The following is a 27160-nucleotide window of genomic DNA, read 5'->3' as shown; positions in this document are numbered from 1 at the left end:
CAACTTATAAGACTAGTCTTGAAATGTCTCCTTACAAAGTAGTCTATAGGAAAACTTGTCATATATTTATGGAGTTGGAATACCATCCATATTGGGATATCAAGAAAGTAAACTTTAACTATTAAATAGTTAGGATGGAGATGAAATATGACCTGAATGAGTTGGAATCTTTAAAAGAGGAATCTTATGAATGTCATCAGAGAGGAAAAAAAAATAGGACTTAGATCCACCAAGATCAAATGATTTTAAGAAGGTAGTTCAAGCCAAATAAGAAGGTGCTAATGTATGATTCAAAGATGAACCTCTTTACATGCAAGTTGAGATCAAATTTTATAAGACCCTATATATTTAAAGTAGTTCTCCCTTTGAATCAGACATTATCCTAAATCTTAAGACCAATAATGAGTTTAAGGTAAATGATCAGTGGCTCAAGCACTTTGTGGAAAGGTACAAGAAGGAAGGTCAAGATGTCCCTCTAGAAGTAGTTTTGGAAAATCAAATTAAGTTTAGATGTTTTATTTTTATTTTTTATTTTTTATTTTTTTTATTTTAACTTGTCTCTTAAAGTGGTTCCTTATTTTTTTTAGTTTTTCGTTGATGTGTTTTCTTAGAAGATGCATAAGGTTGCAAGTTAGTAGATGAGGAGAATCAAAAGGAAATTTTGATTTTGGAGTAATTCTAATTATAATTGATCGTTTTTCTTATAACAATCAATCTTCCTTCTATTTGAAGTTGAAAAACTAAGAACTAAGAACAAAATCATAAAAGCATCATAATGATCATAAAAGCATGTGATTGTCTTGATACACTAAGGTGGTGTTTTTTTTTTTTTTACTTAATTTTAAATAACACTTAAAATTAAATAGTACTTAATTGTGTTAAGTATTAAGTTATTTATTTTTTTAATATTTTATTTTTATTAAGTATTAAAAAATAAACAAAAACCAAGAAGTTATTTTTAGCATGAAGAAAAAACTAAATATTTTGATTTTTTTATATTCAATAAAAAAATTAAGAAATAAATATAAGTTAACAAAAAGTTTTTTAAAAATAAAAAATAAATTATTTGAAATTTGAAAACAAATTACTTTTAGAAAAAAATTAATAAACAAACAACATCTAAGATTGTCGCATTATGAAGCATAGGATGATTCAAAATGATTGATCAGCTTTGTTCATTTTCTTAAGCATTCTATCAAACAAAAGCGAACTATCAAGTAACAAAGGAAAATTGATTAATCATACTGGTTAGTTTCTTAATCATTATGGATGAGCAAGATATAATGACCAAGGCAGAAAAGGAACAATGATTATTAGACATCCTTGCCATATACTCCTAAGGCATTAAAGTAGCTTATGGGGTAATATTTTGAATTTTTGGCAGATGAAACCAAGGGTTTTATCATAAAAAGGCTTTTTAAGTAAATGTGGAAGAATAAAAGTTCAATCCTCTCATTGTTTTTCTTATCATTTAATCAAAATGTTGCAAAAATTATAATGATTGTTATTCACGTGTTTCCATCTAACTAATCAATATGTCCTAATTGTTGTATCTTACTTAAAATATTCATAATCTCTTTGTATGCCCCTTTCGCACTTTAATTTAATTGAATCCACTAGACTTGAATTGATACTCTTGTGGAGCAAGTCGGAATAATATCTACATGAGCCATCTCAACTTTTCCCACTTTAAATTAAGGGTAAAAAAGAAACAAAATAATAATAATAAAAAGAGGGGTTTGGATTTTTTTTTTTTTTTTTATTTTCCCTTTTCTTTTCCGGTATTATTTTTTTTATTTTTTTTATTCATTTATTTATTTTGACATAAATAAGTTAAGTAGAAAATGGAATATAAACAAATGAAGAAAAAGAGGTATGGAAAGATGGAAAAAGAATGGGGAAAAAAAATTAAGGGTCTATTTGGGAACTATTTTTAAAACAATTTTTTTGTTTTCCATAATGAAAAACACAACATATTTGATAATCAAAAATTATTTTCTATTCTTAAAAACAAAAAATATGATATTTTCAAAAGACATCTTCTAATTATTTTATATTGTTTTCACTTGTTTTATGATAATTGTTTTAAAAAATGATTATACAAACATATAAAATGATTAAAAATAAAACATTACATATATAAAATTATTTTTAAAATATTAAAAATAGGTTAAAAATATTTTAAGTTTTCATAAAAACTTTTGTTTTAAAAAAATAAAAAAATAATTTCTCAAAAATATTCTTAAAAACCATTTTTTAAAATTGCTTTTAAAAATAATTATTAATCGGCTGAGATTTTGAATGCAAGCGGAAAAGAGAACATGTCCTTTTTAATTTAAAAAAAAAATGAAAAGAATTGCGAGGCAAGAATTAATATCGGACAAAGGTTACCTTTCAAATTTTCACCAGCTGCAGTTTCTAAGACTGTTTTAGTGAGAAATGCTGTAAGTTTGAACTCTTTTTTCCCCAAGTCTTCAAAAATTTATACTGACATACCTCTAAAAAGCAAGCTGGAAGATTTTAAATTACAACCCTTGTTTCCATTTAACTATGAATTTTGCCTGTAAAAATACTTGTAACTCCGCTGTATTTAAAAGAGCACTTTAAGTGTCAAATCTCTCTTGTTTGAACTCTACTTCAACGGATATTAAAATATTTTCTATTAGAAAATTATAATAATAATAATAATCAGAATAAGTATTAAATAATGAAAACAAAGCAACAGAAGGAGAAACTTGAGAATAACAAATCATGTCCAAATGACTCTTGAATGAAAGGGATTTCAATTCAAGGCGAAGACACCAATGGGAAGCCATCCGGCTTGCCTTTAGGAAAATAAAAAGAATCCCCCTGGTACATCAACATGACTAGACATCTATATCTCCGAAGCTTAGGAGCAACTGCCTTCAGGGTTATTCCTATAATTGGGGTGGATTAGTGGAAGCTCAACATCTACATGTCTCATTATGCCAATGCAGTGAATAATAAATAATAACAGAACCTGCAATCAAGCACTTGACCAAAGCTACAGGTTATAAAACCTTTTAATATCACAAAACTGTTTAGTTTCAACTTTGAAGTAGCTCTTTAACCAATCCCAAATGTAGAAACCCAATCAGAGGGGAAATGAATTACACATTCTTACATTGTTACAGCGTCTACAACAAAGCAAACTCCCAAAAAAAAATTGGTGAATTTCAATTTTCATGTGTGGGAGGTTGAATGGATACAACAATGACATGATGAGGTTGATTACTTTCTTTTTCCTTTTCCCTTTTTTTTATTTAGCCTACATATCAAAGTAAGAGCAATATACAACAGGACTGATTCACCCAAAACAAATTGCTAATCATATAGTAATAAGAGCAAAATAAGATGATCTCTTGCGTTTTGAACCCCAACAGAGTTCCACCTTTGCAATCTTTTTTTTGGTCCCAAGATAACCATGACAACTTGGAGCACCACAATGGCACTTTACCTCCGGCCCAAATCGCACAAATCTACAAATACACAGACCATAAAACTCTTAATCTCTGTTCAAAGCTTCAGGCCATCAACTACAGTTTGAAATATGTAAGGAGAAAAAAAAAAAATTACATTTCCCCACCATCCTAGACAAAATGAAAAGGACTTAGTTCTTTAATACACTATCCTTAACACAAATGGAAGGACATAATAATTTCTAATTAGTATTTGCAACTTCAGCTATATCCCGATACTTCTGTGGGTACCCATCCTCACCTTTACCCATCTTTCCTTCCCAGAAAAATAAGGCTGGATGCATGTGGCATTATTTATACAAAAACCCATGCAAAATAGGACTATATCTTAACAACCCCAACCCAAAAAATCTGATCAATATAATGCAAAATTATGCCATATTTTGCAAAGAGAAATATCTTTCAAACAAATAATCAGATAATTTCTTAATAAACAAATCACAAGAACTCTGAAACAAGCCTTGCCATCATCACATACCACTAGTTTAATTCTAAATTTCTACTTAAATTTTTCATAGAACAAACACTCCATGTATATATATATATATATATATAAAAATTTGTAGCATACGTCTATTGCTACAAATGGACAGGATGATATCACAATGATAACGTGAAAAAGGATATGGAAAGGAAAATAAGTAGTCGCATAAACACAAATAGAAGCATCAATTAGAAGTAAACAAGTACAAATTAGATCCACAAGTACCTGTAATCATATGTTAATGGTTCTCCAGCTTTTATAGATCGAGCAGCAAACACGCCCACACGTGTCTCCCCCTCAACTTGCCTTAGCAACAAGCCAAAACAAAAATGGTTAACCCCAATCTACCTCAAGACTGAATAGAAAAGAACAATGGTTTCCAAACAGATGCAAAGCTGCTAAACTTTACTAATTGGTAGACCTATGTTCATTAGGACAAAAAATCCTACAAAAAAACATATTCTGGCACTCTTGGCACTAAATATTATGTTATCAACACCCTTTTCCTGAGGTCTGGCTCAGGCGGCAATGGGGTTGGCATAAGGATGAGGCCCAAGGTTTCACCAAATGTACCAAAGAGAGAGAGAGAGAAGAGTTGCCTAGCTAACGACATGCACATGCACAAGCATTTTATAAAGAGAAGAATAAACCTTGAATTTCAATTATATGACTAACAACCTTGGGATACGGGATTCGCTGAAAAAGATCTCAAGAACAGGTCTAGATATGACATAATAAAAGAAAAAAAAACTAATCAACTAAAAATTAATCAAAAGCAAAGACATCTTTAATAAAAAGATCCCCTCATTTCTCTTTTATCCTTATCTTTTTATTCTCATCCTTAAAAATTTTATAGAAGTTCACTTGCTAGAAAAATCGTTCTTTTTTTAATATAATTAGCTATTAAGTGAAAAATAAAATAATCCATGTCCTAAGCAAAGTAAGAGTATCTGACAAATATCCCACACCAACACCCATGAAGTGTTGTCTCATCACAGGCATGCTTGGTAAAACTGGAGTCTCGGTGTCATAACTAATAGCCGTTCTACCAATAATTTGATAGTGAACTCCATTACAGAAAGATGGTCATGATACAGTATCAGTGTGAAACTCATTCCAAATCATCACTTTAACCATGAAGGCTAGTATTAGGAATTTAAAGGAAAGGCTTTCAGGTAATCTAGGATTTTGACTGGATCGACAAGCTCCCTAGGTTCCAGTTTGAGTCAAAATATTGGCCTTAGTTATGTTGCATGTTTAGAATAGGAGGAATAAATTTGATTGAGCAGAAATGCAAAAACAAGCAAGATATTGACTGGAAATGCAAGATGCAGAAATAATGAAGACTGTATAATAAACAAATATCTTTTATGATTATATCCTTCTCTGCTATCCTAACATTCATTCCATATCACATACTTCAAAAAAAAAAAAATGGCCCAAAATGTTTCTCCTTTTTTCAAAAACCTTGTTATATTTCCTTCTTAATTACACTTTATTTGCTACATTGGAAGAAAATGTCTCATGCTTGAAATATTTTAAAATTCTGGGGGCATCAATTGCATATATGACATGTCCAAGTGTCCCCAAAATATGTGAAGCCATGTTGAAGGCGTGTTGTATCTGACACAATAAAGTTGGCTTCCCTTTAGAAGCATTTGAGCTAGATAAAGCACGATGGATATAAAATCCATGACTCGCTCAAGAACTTGATGGTTGCCATTTAAAGACCTAACTAAGAACATAAAGTAAATTTTTTTTTTTTTTTTTTTATAACCGAGGAACCTTCCATGGCCAAGCCCTTAGGACTCTCCATGGAGACCCACACCTCGGGGTGCTAACCGCCCCGAACTGAGAACATAAAGTAATTTAAAACCAGTGCACCATCAAAAGGAACATTTTTGGCTTGACTTTACAACATTGGGCCAAATGTAGGTTGCTAACACATGCATGTTAGTATAGACAAGAACATTTATCTGGCTAATTACAGATGATTTATTGGCAACCAGTTCTCACCCATATCCAAAGGAAACTAAGTGTATAATTTGATTAGTGACATGATGGGTGACAAGTATGACAAACTCAACAAAAATCTCCTTAAAATAGGGAAAAATCTTAAGCCAACTATCTATGCTTCAATTGTAACATAATGAGTTCCCAATCAGAAAAGGAATCCCAATCAAAAAAATTCCTACAATTCCCAAACACCCATGGAATAATAAAGTATTAAATTTGATTATACTAACCACTTTTCCAATTTACAATTGGGATCGCAGCTGTGGTTTAAGAAACGTGATGCATTCCCCTTAAAAGTTGCATCAATTGTGAAGTCCTTTCGAATTTCACACATGTAAAAGTTCTGATCACCTCTATCTTTCATGTCCCAAAGCCTTCGCTCACACAAAGCATCATCAATAACTGAAACAAAAAATAGAACTCACGAGCTCAAAGAGCATGTAATAAACTAACTGCAAACAAAATTTGATGTCAATTACAATTGAAACATCCAGTGTCCACAATGTAGTGCAGGCTTATATGGTATTAGCTAGTGAAAAATGTGCCCCACTATGAATTATGAATTGAAGAATACAAGAAGGAAGCCCTTAAACTCCCCATGGTTGCAATACCATGATCAGCTATAATAATTATAACAACACAATATAGGAGGTAAAACAATTCAAATTAGGACACAATATAGAACTCATGAGCTCAAAGGGCATGTAATAAATTAACTGCAAACAAAATTTGATGTCAATTACAAATGAAATATCCAATGTCCACAATGTAGTGCAGGCTTATATGGTATTAGGTAGTGAAAAATGCGTCTCACCATGAATTATGAATTGAAGAATACTAGATGGAAGCCCTTAAACTCCCCATGGTTGCAATACCATAATCAGCTATAATAATTGTAACAACACAATATAGGAGACAACAATTCAAATTAGAACACAATATAGACCTCATGAGCTCAAAGAGCATATAATAAATTAACTGCAAACAAAATTTGATGTCAATTACAAATGAAATATCCAATGTCCACAATGTGGTGCAGGCTTTTACGGCATTAGCTAGTGAAAAACGTGCCCCACTATAAATTGAAGAATGCTAGAAGGAAGCCCTTAAACTCCCCATGGTTGCAATACCATGATCAGCTATAATAATTGCAACACAATATAGGAGGTAAAACAATTCAGTTTTCGCTGATTGCCTGTGCAATGGTTTGTCAATAAAAATAAGATCATAATGTTTTTTATATAACTGACAACAAGGAATAAAAACCCAGATAACATTTTAAAGAAACAAACATGAAAAGTGTAAGCTTTCAAATTTTAAGAGCATTATCGAAAACCAAAATACCATACCCATTTTCCTACAATTGACACAACTGGCTATAGTTTTTGTATACTGTCCTACACTTAAAGAATTATGTTTGCAATTACACGATGGCTCCAACAATATGCCCATCTCTGTAAAAGACTCCATTGGATGAGAGACCAAACACGGATTTTCCCAACATGATGACATATTTCGGGAACCAATTGAAGGTGATACTGGAAGACTGTAAGAGGAATACAGGCCTCCAAGATAATACAAATACATGACCTTCCATTATGATATTAGGGAATTCATAGTAGAAACCTAAATGCTCTCTATAGCAGCAATTCACTTGTAAGCCTAGCAAAGAGAAAATGCCTGAATGCACTGGAAGAACTTGCAAAATAAAACAAAAGCACCATTGAGAAGCATATATAAAGATAGGCATAAAATAGTGATCTCATGAATAATTTATATATATATATATGTATATATGACTAAAACAATGATGATCAAAGAGGGTTCTCAGAAATATAAAAATGTGTTTGAACCAGAAAAACTCCGGCCACCTTGATCATAAAAAGAAAAAGAAAAGAATTATGCTTTAATATATTTTATAATGTAAACTATAAGAAAATAAAACTACCTTCCCCAATATATTCAATAACAAAATCGCCTTTATTAATCGATTCAGCTGCATCTACTCCCCAACCACAAAGTTCAGTCTGAGAAGGAAAATAAGCATATTGTTTATAAAAGCATATAATTCAATGAGCATTGCTCCTAATTAAGACAGTAAATTCTTAATTTTATAAGAAAAATAAAATTCTACTTCAATATAAATTCAACTTAGGATAGCTTGATGCTTCACCTTGACAATTTTAATCTTTTTTTCCTTGCGAAATGGTCTGTTTGTGCAATTTTCTGAGCAGTGGCAAGACTTCGAGCAGCTTATGCATTGAACCCTGAAGATTGTATAGCTAAATTATGACCCCAGTATTTAAATCATCAAAGTAAAATAGCTTGAACATTAGTGACATTTTATGAACCTAGTACATATACAATCAAAATGCAAAATAGCTTGAAGATCATCAACAATACAGAAATGAATGGTAATAACAATAGGAATAATTGATGGATTCAAGTGTAGGAGTAGGAGAGTGGTAACACTTCTTGTTACTAAATTGGAGAAAGAAATCGCAAGATAATAAACAGTGAAAGAGGGGAAAGAAATGCTTATAAACAGTAAAAAAAATAAAAAATAAAATAAAATAAAAAAAAAGAGGGGGAAAGAAATACAAAAACTGCCATCAAGGTACAATAGAAGTTTCTCAAATAATAAGCCATCATTTCAATTCTTAATCCTAACATCCTTTTATCAATTTGATCCCGCTTTGGAAGTGTTTTGTCTGTCAGGATCTAAACTTGGGATTCCCAATCTAATGGATGTAAGATTTCCATTCTAACTTTCGGTTTAAGTTGGAAATTTGAAATTTAGATCTAATTTTATTTCCATTATAACATTCAATTATCTTGGTAACAACCCCTTAAATAATATTTATAAAAATTAAATCTAATTATAAATAAACAAAGAGAAAAATAAATTGTCCACTTTTTCATCTACATTCCCTAGGGATGGGAATAAAAAAAATTATCAAGTCCTTCATGGGTATGAGATTTTCTAAATCTCATATCAAGGAAATTAAATTTTTTTAAGTTATGTGCAACCAATGGTAATTTTATACTTGAATAAAAGATATTTATTCCTTAGTTAAGATACATGTGAACCAAATGTATCCCTGGGGTTCAACAGAAACTTCTAAAATAATTAGTCATAAACTTAATCCTAACACAAAAATACCTTTTTTCAGTTTCATCTATATCTAATGCTCTCATTGTGCAGCTTTTGCTTCCCTCTTTAAAATCTCTCTCAAACCATAAATAGCCATATCACCACTACCTTAAACCACAATCACTATCATGAGCTACAATCTTCCTAGGTTATGTGCAACCAAAAATGATAATCTTATACTTGGAGATAAGATATTAATTCTCTGTATAAGGAGTGAACTATGCGCATCCTTAGGGTTCAAAAGAAATTTCTCAAATTAGGCATAATTTCAATTCTTAATCCTAATATAAAAACTCTTCTTTTCAGTTTGATCTCTAAAGCTCTCATTTCTGCAATCTTTGCTTCCCTCTTTTTACAATCTTTCTTTTAACCCATAAATAACCATATCACAACCAACTTAAACCAAAATAACTACCATGACTGATTCATCTCTGCAGCTTTTCTTCCCTCTCTTGGTGGTTTGATTTGGAGGTGAGTCATGGTGCTAGTGTCATTTAAGTTGATATAATGACTATGGAAATATGATAATATTAAATGTCATTGGAGATGTTGGTAAGAGCAAATCATTTGGTAATTTTTGAAGTTTATGGTGGTAGGGATGATTGTAGGAGAAGTATTGATAGGATTGATGAGGGCCAAAGAGAGAAAAGTTGGTTGGCAGTTGGCTTGAGCAAGACACATGGGATCTTGGTATAGGTTTTTCAACTAAAACAGGTGCTTGTCTTTTCAACATGCATTAACTACCAACATCAATATTATACAGCATATGCAAGAATTTCCAAACTAACCAATAGCATTTTCCAAATTAACTCTGAAATTAAATTCTAAAATCAAAAAATGAGGTACTTTCATGAATCATGTGAAAAGCATGGATGTCAACTGCACAACCAAATTGCAATGCATTTCAGTAAGATCATTTGATTGCAATAATAAAATAGACATGCAACCATGCCTTGTTTGTGCATCTTTGACTTGGAGTTGACTTAGGGGGACCCTAAGAGAAAACTACATTTAGATTGAAAGAACTTGATCATTCACTGTAGTTAAACAAAAGAAAAAGATATAATTGATCATAAGAGACTTTTGGTGCCCTCTTTTCTCAAGAATTCAAAAGACACTTTTTAGTTTTCCAATTAGCATGGAAAAAACAATTTTTGAAATATTTTGTAAAGAACATTACCTTTTAATATAGATGTGTACTTAAATTTAAAAACAACTTCCATGGAAAATGAAATTGAACAATTATTAAAACTATATTAGACCTGGCATTCAAATTCCTGATGGCAAATCAAAAACATGGAATCCAACAAAAATTAAGTTGACATGACAAAGGAACCAAAAGTTGCCAAAATGGTCTTTGTCAACAAACCATAGTTCAGATGATAATTTGGAACTACATTACCTGCACACACAATTCTCAGAGCACACCGAACTACAATTTGTGCATCCAATACCATCAGCAGCATCATCACGCTTCTTCTTGACTAGGTACACATCTAATTTCAATTAAAGTTAAGGTAAAATAATAACAATAACATAACTAAAGTTAACAATAGTATAGCAAATAAAATAGCTTTTCAATATATCAACTGCCAACACGGTTAATAAATGCATAGGATACTGCGCCTTATGTGCACATATGGAGTAGGCTCCATTTTATTCTCCACTGTGTCTTTCCAGGTTAAATCAATTTTGAACTCCTCTTCATCATACGGCAGAGGCAAGCGAGAGAATATTTCCTAAAATTGGAGGGATGGGAGGGTTAGAAGTTAGCCTGTGATTAGATAAATTGCTGAAGAAAAGAATAGAATATCTATGCTCTTAGTGCAATATAACATGTTAAGATACTAGTCATACATTCTTAGTCTCATTAAAACCTTTAAATATAAGTAGAAAAATTTAATCACTTTTTGCAAAACCCAGGTTTCTGTTAAGATCAAGTGAGGTTGTGAATCTAACCTCTGCTTTGTTTCTCCCACTTTTAGTAATCTAGTAAGGTCCCCCTCAAACCCCACCCTCAAAAGTGAATTATCAACAGAAGAACAAAAAAGTTACACTGAGAGAAGATGATCCCTCTAATTAATTTTTGGAAATATGTAATTGGTGATAGATTGAAATTGCTTCTTATAAATTTTAAAACAGAATAATTAAACTACATTAGCATCTTTCTAAATGCACTTGATTATTTTATATTACATTCATCTATAATGTGTATAACATTTGTCTAGGTATTAGGTCCATCTGACCTCAAATTTTAAGACACACGAACACAGATAAGCTCTTAGTGTCCAGTTTTCTTCTTCAGTGTCATGGGTTAAATTAAGTGTTCATTGAAAAAAAAGGCATCATATAGATAGTCCTTTTGTACATTATGTATGTGACATAGCAACAAATTCTACAATAAAAAATTAGTTTAAAAGATAAGCTCATTAGTAATTTTAAGCATGTAAAGAACATCTCTCTGCCTTCTTTGTTTCTTGGACACACGTCCTGGATACCTTAACAAGGTAAATGTTTTAACTTCTATACATGTCCAGCACCAAATTTGTCCATATGTTTAGTTCAGATATGCATACAATTGTATCAATAGATTTTAGAAAAAGCTCTAACCTCTATGTCACTTGTAGGGGCCGCATGCTGCTCATTCAATAAATATATCAGTCTGTGAGCCAGCCTAATCAATGAAAAATAAGGATGAAGTAATACAACACCAACAAAAAGTAAAACTATATTAAATAGTTGAAGTAAAAATTGCATGCTGCTCATTCAATAAAACTGTAGTTCATTTCAATACCAATTGGTTCTCTTTTTGCAAGATCCATGTCATAGCACTTAATAACTTTCCAAAGCAAATAGGGATCAGGAACACCATACGGAAAATATAACCAATGATGGAGAACAACATGAAAAGCACCCTATGAAAAATTCTGAAAGAAAAAGGAAAATTATTCAATAGTTTAATTTTAGTATTACGTACTTTAGTTCATATTTTAAAAGGCTACTAAGGCTTACGCCTTAAAGCTCACCTCAAGGCGAGGCTCTACAAATTAGCCTTGAGGCTATAGCTTCAATTACAGTAATTAAGGCTTAAGACTCACTGTATCAAGGCTTATAGCTTTGATGCTATAGCCTCAAGGCTGTTGAGACCTAACCCTCAAAAATCTAAAGGATTTTCGATCTATATGGGCTTTTAGTATATATTTTACAAGAGGCTTAAGTCTCAACATTCAATGAGTTTTAATGGGTTCTATCATTTATGCTTTTGTGGACTTCTGATATAGATTTTATGAATTTTATATTGGGTTCCTACATGGTTAAATCTTTTAGAAAATAAGGATTTACTTGACTTTCAATTAACTTTTTAAATGGAAGGGAAAAAGAGAGATTGAGAAGAATAAAGGAATTGTTAAGTGTCCTAATGGTTGATCGCATATATAATCTAACTATTGATAGATAAAAAATAAAAAATAAAAAAAAGACCAGTAGGACAAAGAAGAAAGATGGGTGGATATTAACACCAATGGAGAAGATAATATAGCAATAGGATATAATTATATTTTGTGGAGGATCTTAGTGATAGTAACAATAACATTGAAAATTATTTGGTAAAACCATGAGAGAGAGCTAAATTTTATGAGAAAAAAGAACTAAATTAGAACTATTAACAATGAAAAATAATTAATTTTATTATTATGAAGTTTATGTCGTTTTATTACTCAATTTTATTATGACTTTATGAGTATCTTTTATTATTTATTTCTTTAAGTTGATGCTTAAGCCTCACCTCATTTAGGCAAAACACCTCAAGACCGTCTTTATCTATTTAAAACATTGGTCTTAGTCTCATTAAGAAAAGGAATTTCATGAGTCCATATAGACCTATGCAATCTTTTAATTTTATTAATAGAATCTATTAAGAATTTAACAGCTACCCAGCTTCTTAAGATGTAATTGTCTTTGCTAAGTAAGATTACTTAGGAAATATTAGGTGTGATCACTCGATAACCTTGGTGTGATTGCCAACATTTTTTTATATTGTTTTCTCTTCTTGTCTTGTTTAATATATCATCTCATTATACAACAAACAAAAAACTTCTACAATGTTGGAGATCTAAAGATCATGCATCAACCCATGAGGTACATAAAACTTGTTGGAGTGCATGATATACATTGTGGGATCAAATCCCGCAAATTTAAGTTTCTAGGAAAATCAGTAGTTTAACATAGTATCAAAACCTCTTTTGTTGGAAGCCATATTCAAGCTTTAGCGCATATTTATATCCCTAATTTATTGAGAAAGCCTTAAAGAGGTTGATTGTAGTGTTTGCCTACAAGTTTGTGTGTCTCTCCACATGCAAGTGTGGAACGGCATATGAGGGAGGATGCTAGAGTTCATAATATACATTGTGAACCCAAATCCTATAAGCTTAAGCTTTTAAGAAAATTGGTGTCTAACATGATATCAAAGCCTCGTCTGACGGGAGATCATGTGTGTGAACCTCACTAGATGTTTATTTCCTCACTTTATTAAGCCTAAAAAAGGTTGTTTGTTGGTTGTTTTTTATTTACATGCAAGCTAATGTGTGCCTATTTGCCTCTCTATGCATGGATATGAGGTCACACATAAGGGAGAGTGTTGGAGTGCATGATATACATTATTGACCCAAATCCTACAAGCTTAAACTTTTAAGAAAATTGGCAGTTTAACAAAACCAAAGAATTAATTGCAAGCTATGAGCAAGTCTACAAAGCAAGAGTTGTGTATCCTATGCAGCCACAAACTGAAACAGCTTGAAAGCACTCAAATAAATGTACCAGTGTGCTAAAGCATTGACCTTGAAGCATCAAATCAAAACCCATCCCAGATAAAACTTAAATGAAAGGATATTCTAAATATTGAAATAATTTTTTATTTATGCAAAGAGTAACCAAAAACCTGAAGCAAAAATACAGAATGATTCCATCAAAAAAATTTGATAATTTGCTTAAAACTTTCTCATAATCAAATACTTCTACTTTAAATTAGACAATATACATACTGCTGATGCATTAGACTACCATTCATATAGATTTATCACCTACCATGATAGCTCCCCATATTAATAATTTCCCAGATAAAATCATGAGGAAGCCAATAGAAACACTTAAATAAAATCATGAGGAAACATTCTCGCCTAAGGGCTCAAATAGTCCAGTGTAACAGGATGAACAAACCAACTGTAGAGCTAGAGCATGTCCCTGTTATTCAATCCTCATTGCTTTGCATGAGTTCTTTATTCCATGGGTAAGAGAAAAAGGATGCATTGGAAGGAATAAGGGACATTAAAAAATGGAAGGATGCATGGCACTTGATTGTGGTAATATTTCCAATGAAGGGAGAGTCAGATTCTTTTCAGTGATGAGGGAGTTGTTAAGTTGTGTAAAATCATTCAATTTGGTGAATTTCGCAGGTTTCAAAAAGGTCACAATGAACTTGCTCAAATAATCATGATTAATTGCTAGTGTCAAGAATTAAGTTGCATCCTTACCTCTTTGAATTCAAAGATACTACTCAAAATTCATGAGGATTTGGCTCCAAGCACCAAGGCTAAATGGGATGCATTGAGATTTTTCTCAACAAAGTTAGGGTGGTGAGTGCGAGTATGATTAGTTACTAGTATAGCAAATTCTATTTTTAGTGCAGGTGTTTTGAGAAATGCAGGATTGCTGTTTCAGGCCTATAAACTTGCCTAGGGGTTGGCAAAAGGTGTTAACAAGGAGCTTGAAAAAAGGGATGGGAAACATTGAGCTTATCCCAAAGCAAAATGAGAGTTGTTTTCCATTTTCAAAAAACATAAGAAATGAAAATGATGAAGGAAACGTGTATGGTAGCATCTTTGTTAAAACTATTTCCACAAAACAGGGCCTAAAAAATTCATTATTAGGAAATGCTTAAAATAGTCTTTTGTGTTTAAAAAAGTGCAAGCACTTTAAGAAGCCATTTTAATTTCTGATATCAAACAGTCCCATCATATCTTAGACTTGAATTTAGTAGTTTTCTGCTGAAGGTAGATAGATTCAACATTTTGACAGCCATGAGTATGAATTCTAGGATAAAGAATGATAAATTAAGTATAGAAAAATGTTTTGACCATGTGAATTGTGAGTGCTACTAGTTGGGCATTTGGGCAGAAATGGAGGATTGCAATGTTGGATCAAGGCTTATATTTCTTCAGTCAGATTTTCATGCTGTTTAGAGGGTGTGCTTACATGTTTTTTAACAGTTCAAGGGGTTTGAACCAAGAGGTCCTCCAATTTTACTTATCACAATCATAAAGGAATATAGATTATTTAGTAGGTCGGTGCATAGTGCAATAGAGAAAGGTATGTAAGCAGGCTTTCAGGCAGTGCCTTGATTTAGGAAGGGAAAGAAGTTTCTTCACTTTCAAATGATGCAATAGTCATAGATAAGGAGGGCTTGACTAGTTAAGGAATCTTTGCATTTCTTTTGTTTGGAAATAATAACAGATATCAAAGTAAATATAGGGAAGAGTGAGCCCATTCTAATTGGGAAGGTTAATGTTGTTTCTTTGCTAGCTGAGGTTCTAGCATAAGAGTAAGCTTATTCCCAGGTATTTATCTGGGTTCACCTCTGGAATCTTCTTTTCGAAGAAAATTTAGCATGGTTTGAGTGGTAGAATCCATCTAGTGACTTCAGGAAGCAGTCTGCATTTAAAGAAACCTAACGAACAACAAAAATTTAGCTTAGTCCAGCATTGTTTAAATTAACTACATAAATTGCTCCGAAACCAGCATTTTAATTGATCAAGTCCACACAGCTTCAAAGCATTAATAATTAAGATGATTTAGACAAAAAAAAAAACTGATTACTTAGCTGAATTGGTAAAATTTACACTGATCACACAAATCCAGAACTAAAGGCAGAATCTCTGAGGAAAAAAAGGTTGTAATCCTTTAATGTGTAGGTATTTCCATATATCAAAGATCCAATAATGAAAGAAGAAAAAAACAAAGGATGGCCAAGTAATTAATTCATTTCATTAAAAAGCTAAGTTGGCAAGACCAAACTAATCATAATTATCAAAATATTTAAAATGGACTACTATAAATACAAATAAATAAATAAACAAAAACTAAAAGCTCTCCTTGTTGAGTTTTCCTTATTTCCATAAACAAGGAAATGACAATAATATTAGAAGTATTGAATTCCTTTTATATGAAATCCCTCAAAATTGGAAAGATGTATTACCCAAACAGCACTTCATTTTTTTCTTCTTTTCATTTTCATTCCTGGGGAATGAAAATTAAAGGAAAATGGACAACCATATGTTTTTTTTTATCAATAAGTATATAATTGTATTGCAAAGAGGCGCTAAAATAGCGACCCACCGAATTACAGTATAAAGGGACTTACCCCCTTACAAAAGGGCCCATACAACAAGGAAAAAAAAGAAAAAAAAAAAAAATCCTCTCCCTTAACGCATACGCACCACTCTATAAAATCTATTAAGGTCGAAGGACCACCTTTTATCCACAATTTGGTTTTCGACCACAATAAATACACAAAAGATACTTTCAGCCTTTGAATGGACAGCCCGCAATCCTCAAAAGCAATTGAATTTCTAGCCTTCCATATAACCCAAAACAAGCATAACGGTCCCAATTGCCACGCCACCTTCCTCTTCTTTTCCACAAAAGAGCCCCTCCATCCTATAAAAGGGTTTCCTTGACCGAAAGAGGAAAAACCCACAAAACTCCCAAAAAAGAAAGGAACAACATCCACACTTCCCTTGTTTTTTCACAATGAATGAGAAGGTGGTCAATTGACTCCTCACACTCATGGCATAAAAAACATCTATTTGCCATAACCCAACCTCTCTTTTGCAGACGATCCAAGGTTAGAACTGATTACTACTCAAAAAGTGCTATTTGATAGCCTTTAATTAATCCTTTTTAACACTTTTGAGTAGTAGTTTAGGCTTTTTAACTCAATTGGCATGTTAAGGATCCTTTAAAGCAATTTTGATCACTTTGTGTAAGTTTTGGTGTTTTTGTTAGTATTTTGATCACCAAAGCAAGTCAAGAATGAGGAGAGCTATGAGGAATCTTGGGCAAAGCTTAGAATTCAATTGCCAAGAGTGAATCCGGATTGCAAGGAGAAAAAGCAAAGAGAATCTGTCATGAAGCCTATTCTTGATGACAGTCGTAGTAGCCACTTTTGGAGCACTTTCTGAAGTCCAAATGATGCAAGCTATATACCATTTCAAAGCTCAGGAAGTCAACAATCCAATGCTTCAAACGGTGTGCAATTTGGAGTTGAAATGAAGAAGTTGCAGCCATTACAAGCCAATCACTCTAAAGTGTTGCGGAATCAGCCTTTTGTTGCGAGAATTTCGCAGCACTTTTGTACAGTAAGGTGTTTCTCCTTCTAACGATGCACGAACCATACCGCGAGAAGGGAGCTGGAAACTTCAAGATGGAAGCCAACTTTGCAGCCTAGTGAAGATAGCTCGATCTTGCAAGATAATTTCGCAGCCCTCTTGGGTGTCTGCGAAATTTCGCAGGCCTCATTTTTCACCTACGAAATGGCTCCTGAAGCCTCCCGAAGCTTGCTACCGACATTGGGAGATATTTTCCATTAGATTTTTTGTTGTCTAAATCCCAAAATACTCCTTGTAAACCACCAATTACATGATTCCTTAGTTTTTAAGTTAGTAAAAAGACCAAATATCTTTGTAAGAATTAGTTTTATATTAGTTTGATATAAATACCTCTCGGGAGCCTGTTCCCAGGAGGAGTTCCTTCTGTAAACGTTTGGTAAGCAAGTAAAGGTCTTTTCTTTCTACTGCCTTACCTTCTCACTTTGTATTTTCATTTTATTTCTAAGTTATGAATTCTCTGAGGAATTTTCCCCAGAGAATGAGTAACTAAACCTCCAATTCCTTGGAGCTAAGGTTGCCGGGGAAGGTTCCAAGTGCAAGAATGCAAAGCTCTGTGGTTTTAGCTAGTAATGAAGAGGAAGTGAAATCCTTTAGTGATTTCAATGTTTTTAGTTAACTTAAAACACCTTGGAGCCACCTAGGCCAACACTTGGTAAGGCAAGTGATTTCCAACCGTGGAAATGCACTAGTTTACCCCTTGCGAGCCTCTGGTAGGTGTCTTCAAGGTAGGATTTTCTAGAATTACCAACACTTGGTAAGCTTTTGGACTCCTAGGAGACATCCATTAGTTATCTCTTGCGAGTTTGTGAAGGGAAGTCCAAGGTTAAAGATCACCTTGAATGGTAAGTGCTCGTGAGAGGCATGAACCATTGCAAGTTGTATCAGTGAGAGAATTAAAGTGAAATCTAATTGAAGGAGTCTCTGTACATCATCGGTTAGAGAATTAACTATAAGTTGAATCTCTAATGCGAGGAAATGAACCATCTGACCGGAGCTATGTCTTTTGCATGAGGAACCACCCCAGTGAACCTAAATCTCCAAGGAATGTTTTCTTCCTAAATTATTCCAAACTTCTGTTAAGTTAGTTAGTTTAAGTCTCAACCTTTACCAATCAAAGTTTGTGTTTTATTTCTTAAGCTAACCGTGAAATGAAACAAGACCAATTCACTTGGAATTGGTATCATTGATTGCTTGCAAATCATTCCCAGTGAACGATCCTAGAGCCACTATACTATAGTAGATTTGTATTTGCTACCCTAGTGTATGGTGTTATAGGTATAAATTTTGTTGATCACTTCCTCAATCAAGGAGCACCAGCTGAACACAAATCAGCTGAGACACCAATTGGGCATGAATCAAGAACTCTCCCCCAAGAAGCCTCCCACGCAAAAAAGCTCAGTTTAAGCTGCACACAAGAGTTCCATATAATCTTTGAAGGGAGAAAAGCAAGAGACCCCGACTGCATGGTCCTATACAAAGATTTTATCAAGAAAACCTCATCCTTTGATTCCATCCATATCACCCTATCCTCCTCATCCACCCTAACATTCTTCCCCTCCAAGCAACAAAACAGCCTTTCCACTTCTTCCAACTCCCAATCATTGAAAGGTCTATTGAAACAAGGGTTCCAACTTCCCCCCCTTTCCTCCTCAATTGTCCACACTTCATTTACCCAAGCCTCTTTGTTCGAAGCTAAAGCAAATAAAGAAGGAAAAGCCTCGCACAAAAGGATACTTTCACACCACTTGTCTTTCCAAAACTTCACCTTCTCACCATCACCCACCACAAAGCCAAAAGAAGGGATTATTAGATGTCCCATTTTACTTATTACCCTCCACAACCCAACTCCATAGGCCTCCCTAGTCTCACAAGATCTCCACCCTCCTCTTTCCTCCCCATATTTCCCTCTAATCACTTGGTTCCAAAGCGCCTTCCTTTCATTTGCAAAGTGCCAAACCCATTTGCCAAGGAGAGCCCTATTGAAAGCCCCAAGACTCTTGACCCCCAACCCTCTGTTTCTTTTGTCTAAACACACAATTGGTCATCTTACTAAGTGCAGTTTTTGCTCAAGAGCCCCACCACCCCAGAAAAAGTACCTTTGGATCTTCTCCAATCTGATTCTAACCACTCTAGGCAATTGGAAAATAGACATAAAATAAATCGACAGATTTGACAAGGTACTACGCACTAAAGTAATCCTCCCCCCTTTTGAAATGTACTGACGTTTCCACATAGCCAATTTCTTTCTGAATCTTTCTTCTATTCCATCCCACGCTGCAACACATTTAAACGGAGCACCCAACGGCATTCCTAGGTAAATGGAAGGCAGTTTTCCCACCTTGTAACAGAACTCATCAGCCAACTCATCTACATTCTCGACTCTACCAACCGGAATCAGCTCACTTTTCTTTAGATTTGCTCTTAACCCTGAAATTGCCTCAAACCACATTAACAGCCAGCACAAGTACAATAACTGATCCTCCTTTGCTTCACAAAATATCAGCGTATCATCAACAAACAACAAATGTGATATTTGAACCCCTTCGCCTCTTCTTCCCCGAATCAAACAAGGCGATAAGAAACCCCCAACCACTGCTCTCTTTAGCAAACCACTAAAGGCCTCCATCACAACTACAAATAAGGAAGGCGACAGGGGGTCTCCTTGCCTTAACCTCCTTGAGTTTTGGAAAAAACCCGTAGGGTTTCCATTCACCATAACTGAATACCTAACAGTGGATAAGCACCACTTTATCCACCTGCACCATATTTCCCCAAACCCTATCTTCTCCAACACCGCTAAAAGAAACGCCCAACCCACGTGATCATAGGCTTTCTCAATGTCTAATTTGCAGAGAATCGCCCTTCTATTGCTTTTCACAATGGAGTCAATTGCTTCATTAGCAACCAGCACTGCATCTATGATCTGCCGCCCCTCCACAAAAGCATTTTGGGACGTTAAGATGACCTTAGCTAAAACGCCCTTCATTCTATTAGCCAACACCTTAGCTAACCACTTATACAACCCTCCCACCAAGCTAATTGGCCTAAAATCCTTCAAATCCTCTATCCCCCCTTTCTTAGGAATCAACACTAGAAAAGTTGCATTCAAACTTCTTACAAAGCTCTCAATCTCATGGAACTGCTTGAAAAAGTTCATTACCTCCTCTTTAACAAATTCCCACGAAAACTGCCGAAAAGCCATTGAAAAACCATCAGGGTCAGGCGCTTTCTCGCCGCAACAACCTGATAATGCCCCAAAAACCTCTTCCTCTAAGAAAGGCTTCTCCAGCCCCTCCACACCCCCCCTCTTCCAACCTCTCAAACATCAAGGCATCTATCCTAGGCTTCCACCCCCCCCCCCCCCCCGGATCTGCCAATAGCCCCTAATACACCCTACAAACCTCCTCTTTGATCTCCTTTTTCTCATTGTACCATCTTTCATTCACTTTGACTTTATTCATCCGATTCCTTCTTCTATAAGCATTAGCCATCTGATGAAAAAACTTTGTGCTTCTATCCCCCTCTTTCAACCAAATTTCCCTGGATTCTGCCTCCATGATATTTCTTCTAAAAGAACCCACTTTTTATACATCTCTCTTGCCTCCTTCCTGGCTTCTTCTTCTTCCAAAGACAACACGTGAACCCTCTCTTCCTTATCCCAGAAATCCATTGAATTCCAAGCCTCTTGCTTCTTAACAGTAACCTAGCCGAACACCTCCCTATTCCACTTTTTTATAATTGGTTTTAATGCCTTTAATTTCCCACTCAAAATGCAACTGGTTGACCCACTAACCTGGATCCCCTCCCACTATTTTCTCAAAACCTCTTTAAAACCTTCTTCCTTCAACCACATGTTCTTGAATCTGAAAGGCGTGGGCCCTCTCCTCATTCTCCCCTCCATCAAGAATAATTGGAGAATGATCAGATATTGGTCTAGCCAAAACAACTTGAATATACCCTTGAAAATGAGCTTCCCAATCTTCAGAGATAAGAAACCGATCAATTCTCGACTTTAAAAGATTATTAAGACCTCCACTCCACGTGAACATCCCCTCCTGAATAGGCAAATCCCTTAATTCTAGCTCCTCAATCACTTCTGAGAATCTCCGCATTGTTGGGGATAGGCGGCCTTCTCGACTCCGCTTAGAAGGGAATCTTATCATGTTGAAATCTTTTGCAACACACCACGGCTCATTCCACAGCCTTCTAATGGCCCCCAATTCACTCAGAGGGCCCATACACTCCTAAAAACACTCAGCAAAAACCATCCTCACAATTCTTGAAGCAACATGAAACTGATAATTACCCACCTCCATTTCCACCAACTGCAACACCCTACAGAACACCACAACCCCCCCCCCCCCCTCCCGGACCCCTTGAAATCAAAGCCCCCCATTCCAAACATCTTCCTACCCCTAGACCCCTCACAATTCCACTCGTCATCTACTGCAATTTTGTTTCCTAGAGACACTAAATCCGCTTTCTGGGTTTTAATCACATCTTTAATCAATTTTCTCTTATCTTTGTCATTTACCCCCATTACATGCCATGACATAATTCGAATCCTCATCTAACACACTCTTGATACCCCCTGTCCCCTCCTGATCCACTATAATTTATCGACCATTCAAGTTTCTTCAACTCACGATCAAATCTTGAGGGTCTCTGTTCTTTCCTTTTTTTTCCGCTTAATCTCTCGCTTCGATTTCTTTTGCCCTTCATCTTATGAAGAAGTTTTAGAATCTCACTCTCATAGCCCTCTGTTGGCATTCCCAAACAATGACAAAACCTTGCCAAACAATTGTACCTCCACAATTCCACATCCTTTCCCTCTTCTTCACTCATTTCCTCTCTTCCTTCCTTTAACGAGAGAGACCCGCTCGCACTCTTCTCTCCCAGTCTCTCTTCTGTCGGACACACTCAGAGGGTTGACACTCAACCCCTCTTTGGTTTCCTTCAGAACGACCTCGTGGCCACATCTCTTTGAAAGAAAGATGGGCCATCACTAGAAGCCTGCTTCACCGAGACGTCTTTAAGCCGCATCAAAGCCCATTTCACTACTAAACTGGGTTGCCCTTCTTTCCCTACTGACTTGGGCCTATTGTCCATATGGCCCAGCCCATCCCTTTGAAAGAAAGAATGATCCACCCTTGAATCCCACTCCTCATCCCTATTATCCAAATGGCCCAAAAATCCTCTTTGAAAACTTGAAGGGTCGTCACAAGCGGCCCACTCCTCACCTCTGCTTGACTGCCCCCTTTCCCAACATACCCTTGGCCCATTTATATCCTTTTGTTTTACAGCCCAATCCGCAGGGCCTTCACGCTCCAAGCCTAGACTCTTTTTGGGCTAGGCCACTTCACACCCAGGCTTGCAATAGTCATGCCTAGCCAAACTATCTTTTCCACTTAAGCCCGCCCCTCCATCCTCCTTACCATAGCCTGCCTACCCATTAACTGAAGCTTCCATCTTGTCACCATCACTCTTTTCTTTTCCCCTCCTTTTCCTGATTGCACCTGCTCCATCAGCTTCAATTGCACGCCAACTTTCCTTTCCCCTCCCACTGCTACTCCCCGCGCGTGAGCCCTTTCCCCCTCATTCTATCTCAAGTTCTTCATCGGCTCCATTGTTGAAACTCGAGGCTGCACCTCCCACCACAGAGGAATTGCATAACAGAAGGACTTCACCACTAAATTCAAAGTTCCTGGAAAAAAAATCCCCCCATTCTTTACCAAAATCCTGGCCCATTGAAGTTGAGAAAGATTCTTTGTTTCTTCATCCACCTCCACAAAACCTCCACAGCAGTCACCAATTCTTGTAAACAACTCTTCACTCCAACAGTGAAGCGGAAACCCCACCACCCTCACCCAAACTTCTTTTGTTTGGCTTCCTACCTGCAAGCACCCGGCCTCCTCACTCCATCTCTCTAAATGCAGCAATTTATCTTTAAATTGGCACATCCCCCTATTTAATACTCTCTCTACCTCCCCTTCGTCTTCAAACTCCAACAAGAAGAAAGGTTCTCCCAACTTCATCACTTTCACTCCTTTCCTAAGGTTCCATCTGCGTTTTCCCCAATTTCTAATCGAACTTATCTCCATCTCCATCGCTGCCCCTTCCCACCTTCCAACTAGGCAACACCCCAACCCTTCCCCCCTCCTCCTCAAACCTCTTCCTCCAACCTGAAGCCACAACTCTTCACCTATCCTTCCAACCGGTCCTTTAGCAACATCCAGGAAGCTCTTTTTCTCACCCTGCTCCTTCTTACCAATGCATCTTTCCTCCTCATCATCTAATGTTGCTTCCTTCTTCTTTGAATTGATTCGGATTGCTTTTACACCTTTGTCTTCCTTTTGAGTAACTATCCCCAACACCCTTAATTTCTCAACAAGAATGGCCCATCCTCCTATCACACCCTTTCCTTCAGGAAAGACTAAACAGAATCTTTTAGCCTCTACATCAACAACAAAGCATAAAACGTATCTACCCGCCCCGTTTACACGCCTCTCCAACCAGAACTTTCTTCCCTCTTCCTCCCAAACTTTAACCAATCTTCCTTTCTTCTCCTCCCTACAACATTCTTCGAAACCTTCCAATAGTTGTCTCAAACTTGATACCCCAAACCTGATCCAAGAGGAAAAACCTCTACTCCTTTCCACAATGATACCTTTGAGTTTCCCTTTGAGTTCCTCTATAGAAACTTCAAACGTCTTCGACTCAATCGCTACCCAAAACTTTGCCATAAAAAATGGACAACCATTTGTATTTTCTTCTTAATTGATAACTAAATCTAAATTTTGTAAATTCGATATGAAGGGCCATTATTAAAAAATACATTAATCGCTAAGCAATTCCGAAGATAAACAAATGCTAGAATGGGGATAAAACTTGCAAACATCAAATAACCAGCCTTAACCGGATATTGGCAATGACATCTATAAATGATTTTCACTTCTAAGTTTAAATGTCAAAAAACCAAGCACACCTTGAGATTATAGAGATTGCAAATAGTAAACAGGAATAAGGAGATATTGCTGATGAAGGAAAGAAGAGATTGACCTTCTTGTCCAGCCGCCAATCAGTTGGATGCCTCCAACAAACAGCTTGACCTGAGCGATTTCTTAAAAGGGTCATCTCTTCTGGCCATGGTGCACACTTTTGATGGGATGCTATTATGCATCGCACACACTGCAAATATGATCTGCGCTTACATACAAAGCATGCCTATGCAAGAAAAATATCATGTATATAAACATCATTGCAAGTGATAATAACTTCCCACCAAAAAAAGTACAAGTAATAATAACAAACAACACTAAAAAAAGATACCTTTCAAATTACAAAATTCATATTCATATATGTCAAAAACCAACTATGGGATTAGAGAAACCAAATTTTGAATCTCTAAGAACCATATGAATTCTAGCAAAACATACATTGACAAACATGCAGTCAAGCAAAAGGACAGATAGCAAGCTAGAGATTCAGAGAAAGACAAGAACTGGTAGAGACAAGGACTCCCTCAAAAATATGGAAAAAAAATTGATAATAATAAGAACTGAAACTTCTGTAAAGTTATATCTGATGAATTCTTTCTCCAGAAATTTAGAAAAGATAATATGCTTTATGAATTCAATTTTTGAGTGAGCATAGGATAGTTCAAATCCAAGATGAGTTTGCAAGAAAAAGAAAATTCAAATCCAAAGCTTCAACATAGCCTTGGAACACTACACATTTCTATTGCAACTCTGGCTTCCTCAGACAGCACTTACTGACTCTTGTTCCATCAAACAATAAGAAACAGAAAGAATTAACTTGTTCAATAACCTAAGAAATTCAAAAGGCTTGTTTTAGATTTTTTCCAGAACCAACAAACACAGGATTATCCACAGTGCTTTTTTTCTAAATAGTCTGTACAGGCATAAGGTAAGAATTTTACGTGTTGGGGGCACTTGAACTTCCTCTTAGTTGAGAACCCAAGCTCATTCTTCGCACATTTTAAGTGATAAACTCCTTGACAACCATCAATGGTGCATGAAACCTCCTCCCCAGGGTAGATAAAACTATGACATACAAGACATTCATCCTGAAACAGAATTAAAACAAATTGTGCAGCATTATATTGTCATTTTCAGTAGGAAAACATCAAATAAAAAAATTGCAAAGCCAGTGTCAGACTAAGAACTCATTTTTTACTCAAGGGGACTTAGAAAATAAAAGGCAACGAAAGCACAAAGAAACTCCTTCGGTTTGGCTTCATATCTTTGCATTTCCCAGAAAAAGAAATCAGTTACTACCAACTGTATCTTAGTATATTCAAAATACTTAACACCCCACATACTCATATAGGTCATTTCTTGGACCATCTTATATTCAAAATACTTCTCACTCTACATACACATGTGGGTGTTTTCTCAGACCACCTCATGTGCCAAAAAAACCAGTAAAAAAAATAACAATACTTGTAATAGTAGGTCTTCTGATGTTTCTCTCATTATCATCAATTCAATATTCCCTTTTGGAAATATCATTTATTGGAGAATAATTCATCCGGTATAGTTAACAATAAAATTTTCAAAGAACCACTGCAGAAACTGCTGCGGCCATAGTCTTTCTAAAATTGGACCTAAATTCAATGGCTTTAGACGTGTAGAAATGTAAAGTGCCTAAGAAGAGAGCACCATCCTTGTGGGATATATTACCATGGAAAATGGCAAATATTCCAAAATCAATGGTACTATAGACCACAAATTAGGCTTCAATCACAGTAAAGTGCGATCAAGGAAACACGAGAGTACCAATCTAGAAGCGCCGGACATAAACGGCAACGAACACTGCGATTTAGTCGCACCAGACTCCATTTTCTTGTCAGCCCAAGCCTTCACATGATCGTCCAAACTCTTACCGTTGGATAACTTCTTGCTTCGATCCAGCGAACCACCTCGAGTGCGCTTCAAAACCCTAATCCCCACCCCGCTCTTCTCGCACTCAATCTCATCTTTGGGAGATAGTGGGAACCGCAGCCTCTGTTCCCAATTGACAGAGTTAGGACTCAGAGGCCCACCCGAGTCGCATGAGTCGCTCAGTGGTTTCAGATTGTGGCAGCGAGATAGGGTTAGGGACGATGAGTTCAGGAGATTGCCAAGGTCGGGCATGGTGGTTGTCGTACTTGGGTGATATTAGGGTTTGGGCGTATTTCAAGAGTGGTTTGGGCGGGAAACTGAAATTTCGTATGGAGTTTCAGGTGTGAAGTTACTGAAACTATATTTTATGAGTCCCAATTTACGAAATTGCCACTCTCGTATTTAAGATACCCGGACAGTTACTGTGTCTACTCTGATACGTAGCCACGTGTCAAATTGTCTGCGAAGTTAACCCGGGCGGTTATAAAACCAACCATATTTGCGGCAGTGAACGATTGTGCTTCTAGCGATTGACACGTGGCATTAATATATTAGTATTAATTGTATAAAACAAATCAGCTTATTTGATCAATTTTTATTATTCTATCTTGCTTCTAATTAAGTTCCCGGTTAAATTAATTTCATTAACTAAATGATGAAAA

At 35.4% G+C, this 27160-nt stretch overlaps 1 protein-coding gene across 1 annotated transcript; it reads right to left on the bottom strand.

Moving 5' to 3' along the window:
• Positions 1-3015: 3015 nt before the first annotated feature.
• LOC100241513 (histone-lysine N-methyltransferase ASHR3) lies at positions 3016-26826 on the bottom strand. Its single transcript, XM_002272745.4, has 11 exons — positions 26394-26826; positions 25535-25681; positions 24655-24819; positions 11765-11791; positions 10776-10893; positions 10557-10650; positions 8174-8267; positions 7949-8027; positions 6231-6402; positions 4210-4290; positions 3016-3500 (listed from the first exon to the last, which is right to left on the bottom strand). The coding sequence occupies exons 1-11, from the start codon at positions 26748-26750 to the stop codon at positions 3350-3352; spliced, it is 1485 nt and encodes a 494-aa protein (XP_002272781.1). The 5' UTR covers positions 26751-26826; the 3' UTR covers positions 3016-3349.
• Between the last annotated feature and the right edge of the window lie 334 nt (positions 26827-27160).

This window comes from Vitis vinifera, chromosome 11, assembly GCF_030704535.1.
Source record: "Vitis vinifera cultivar Pinot Noir 40024 chromosome 11, ASM3070453v1".
Lineage (NCBI taxonomy): Eukaryota > Viridiplantae > Streptophyta > Magnoliopsida > Vitales > Vitaceae > Vitis > Vitis vinifera.
This window is presented reverse-complemented; position numbering and strand designations above follow the sequence as displayed.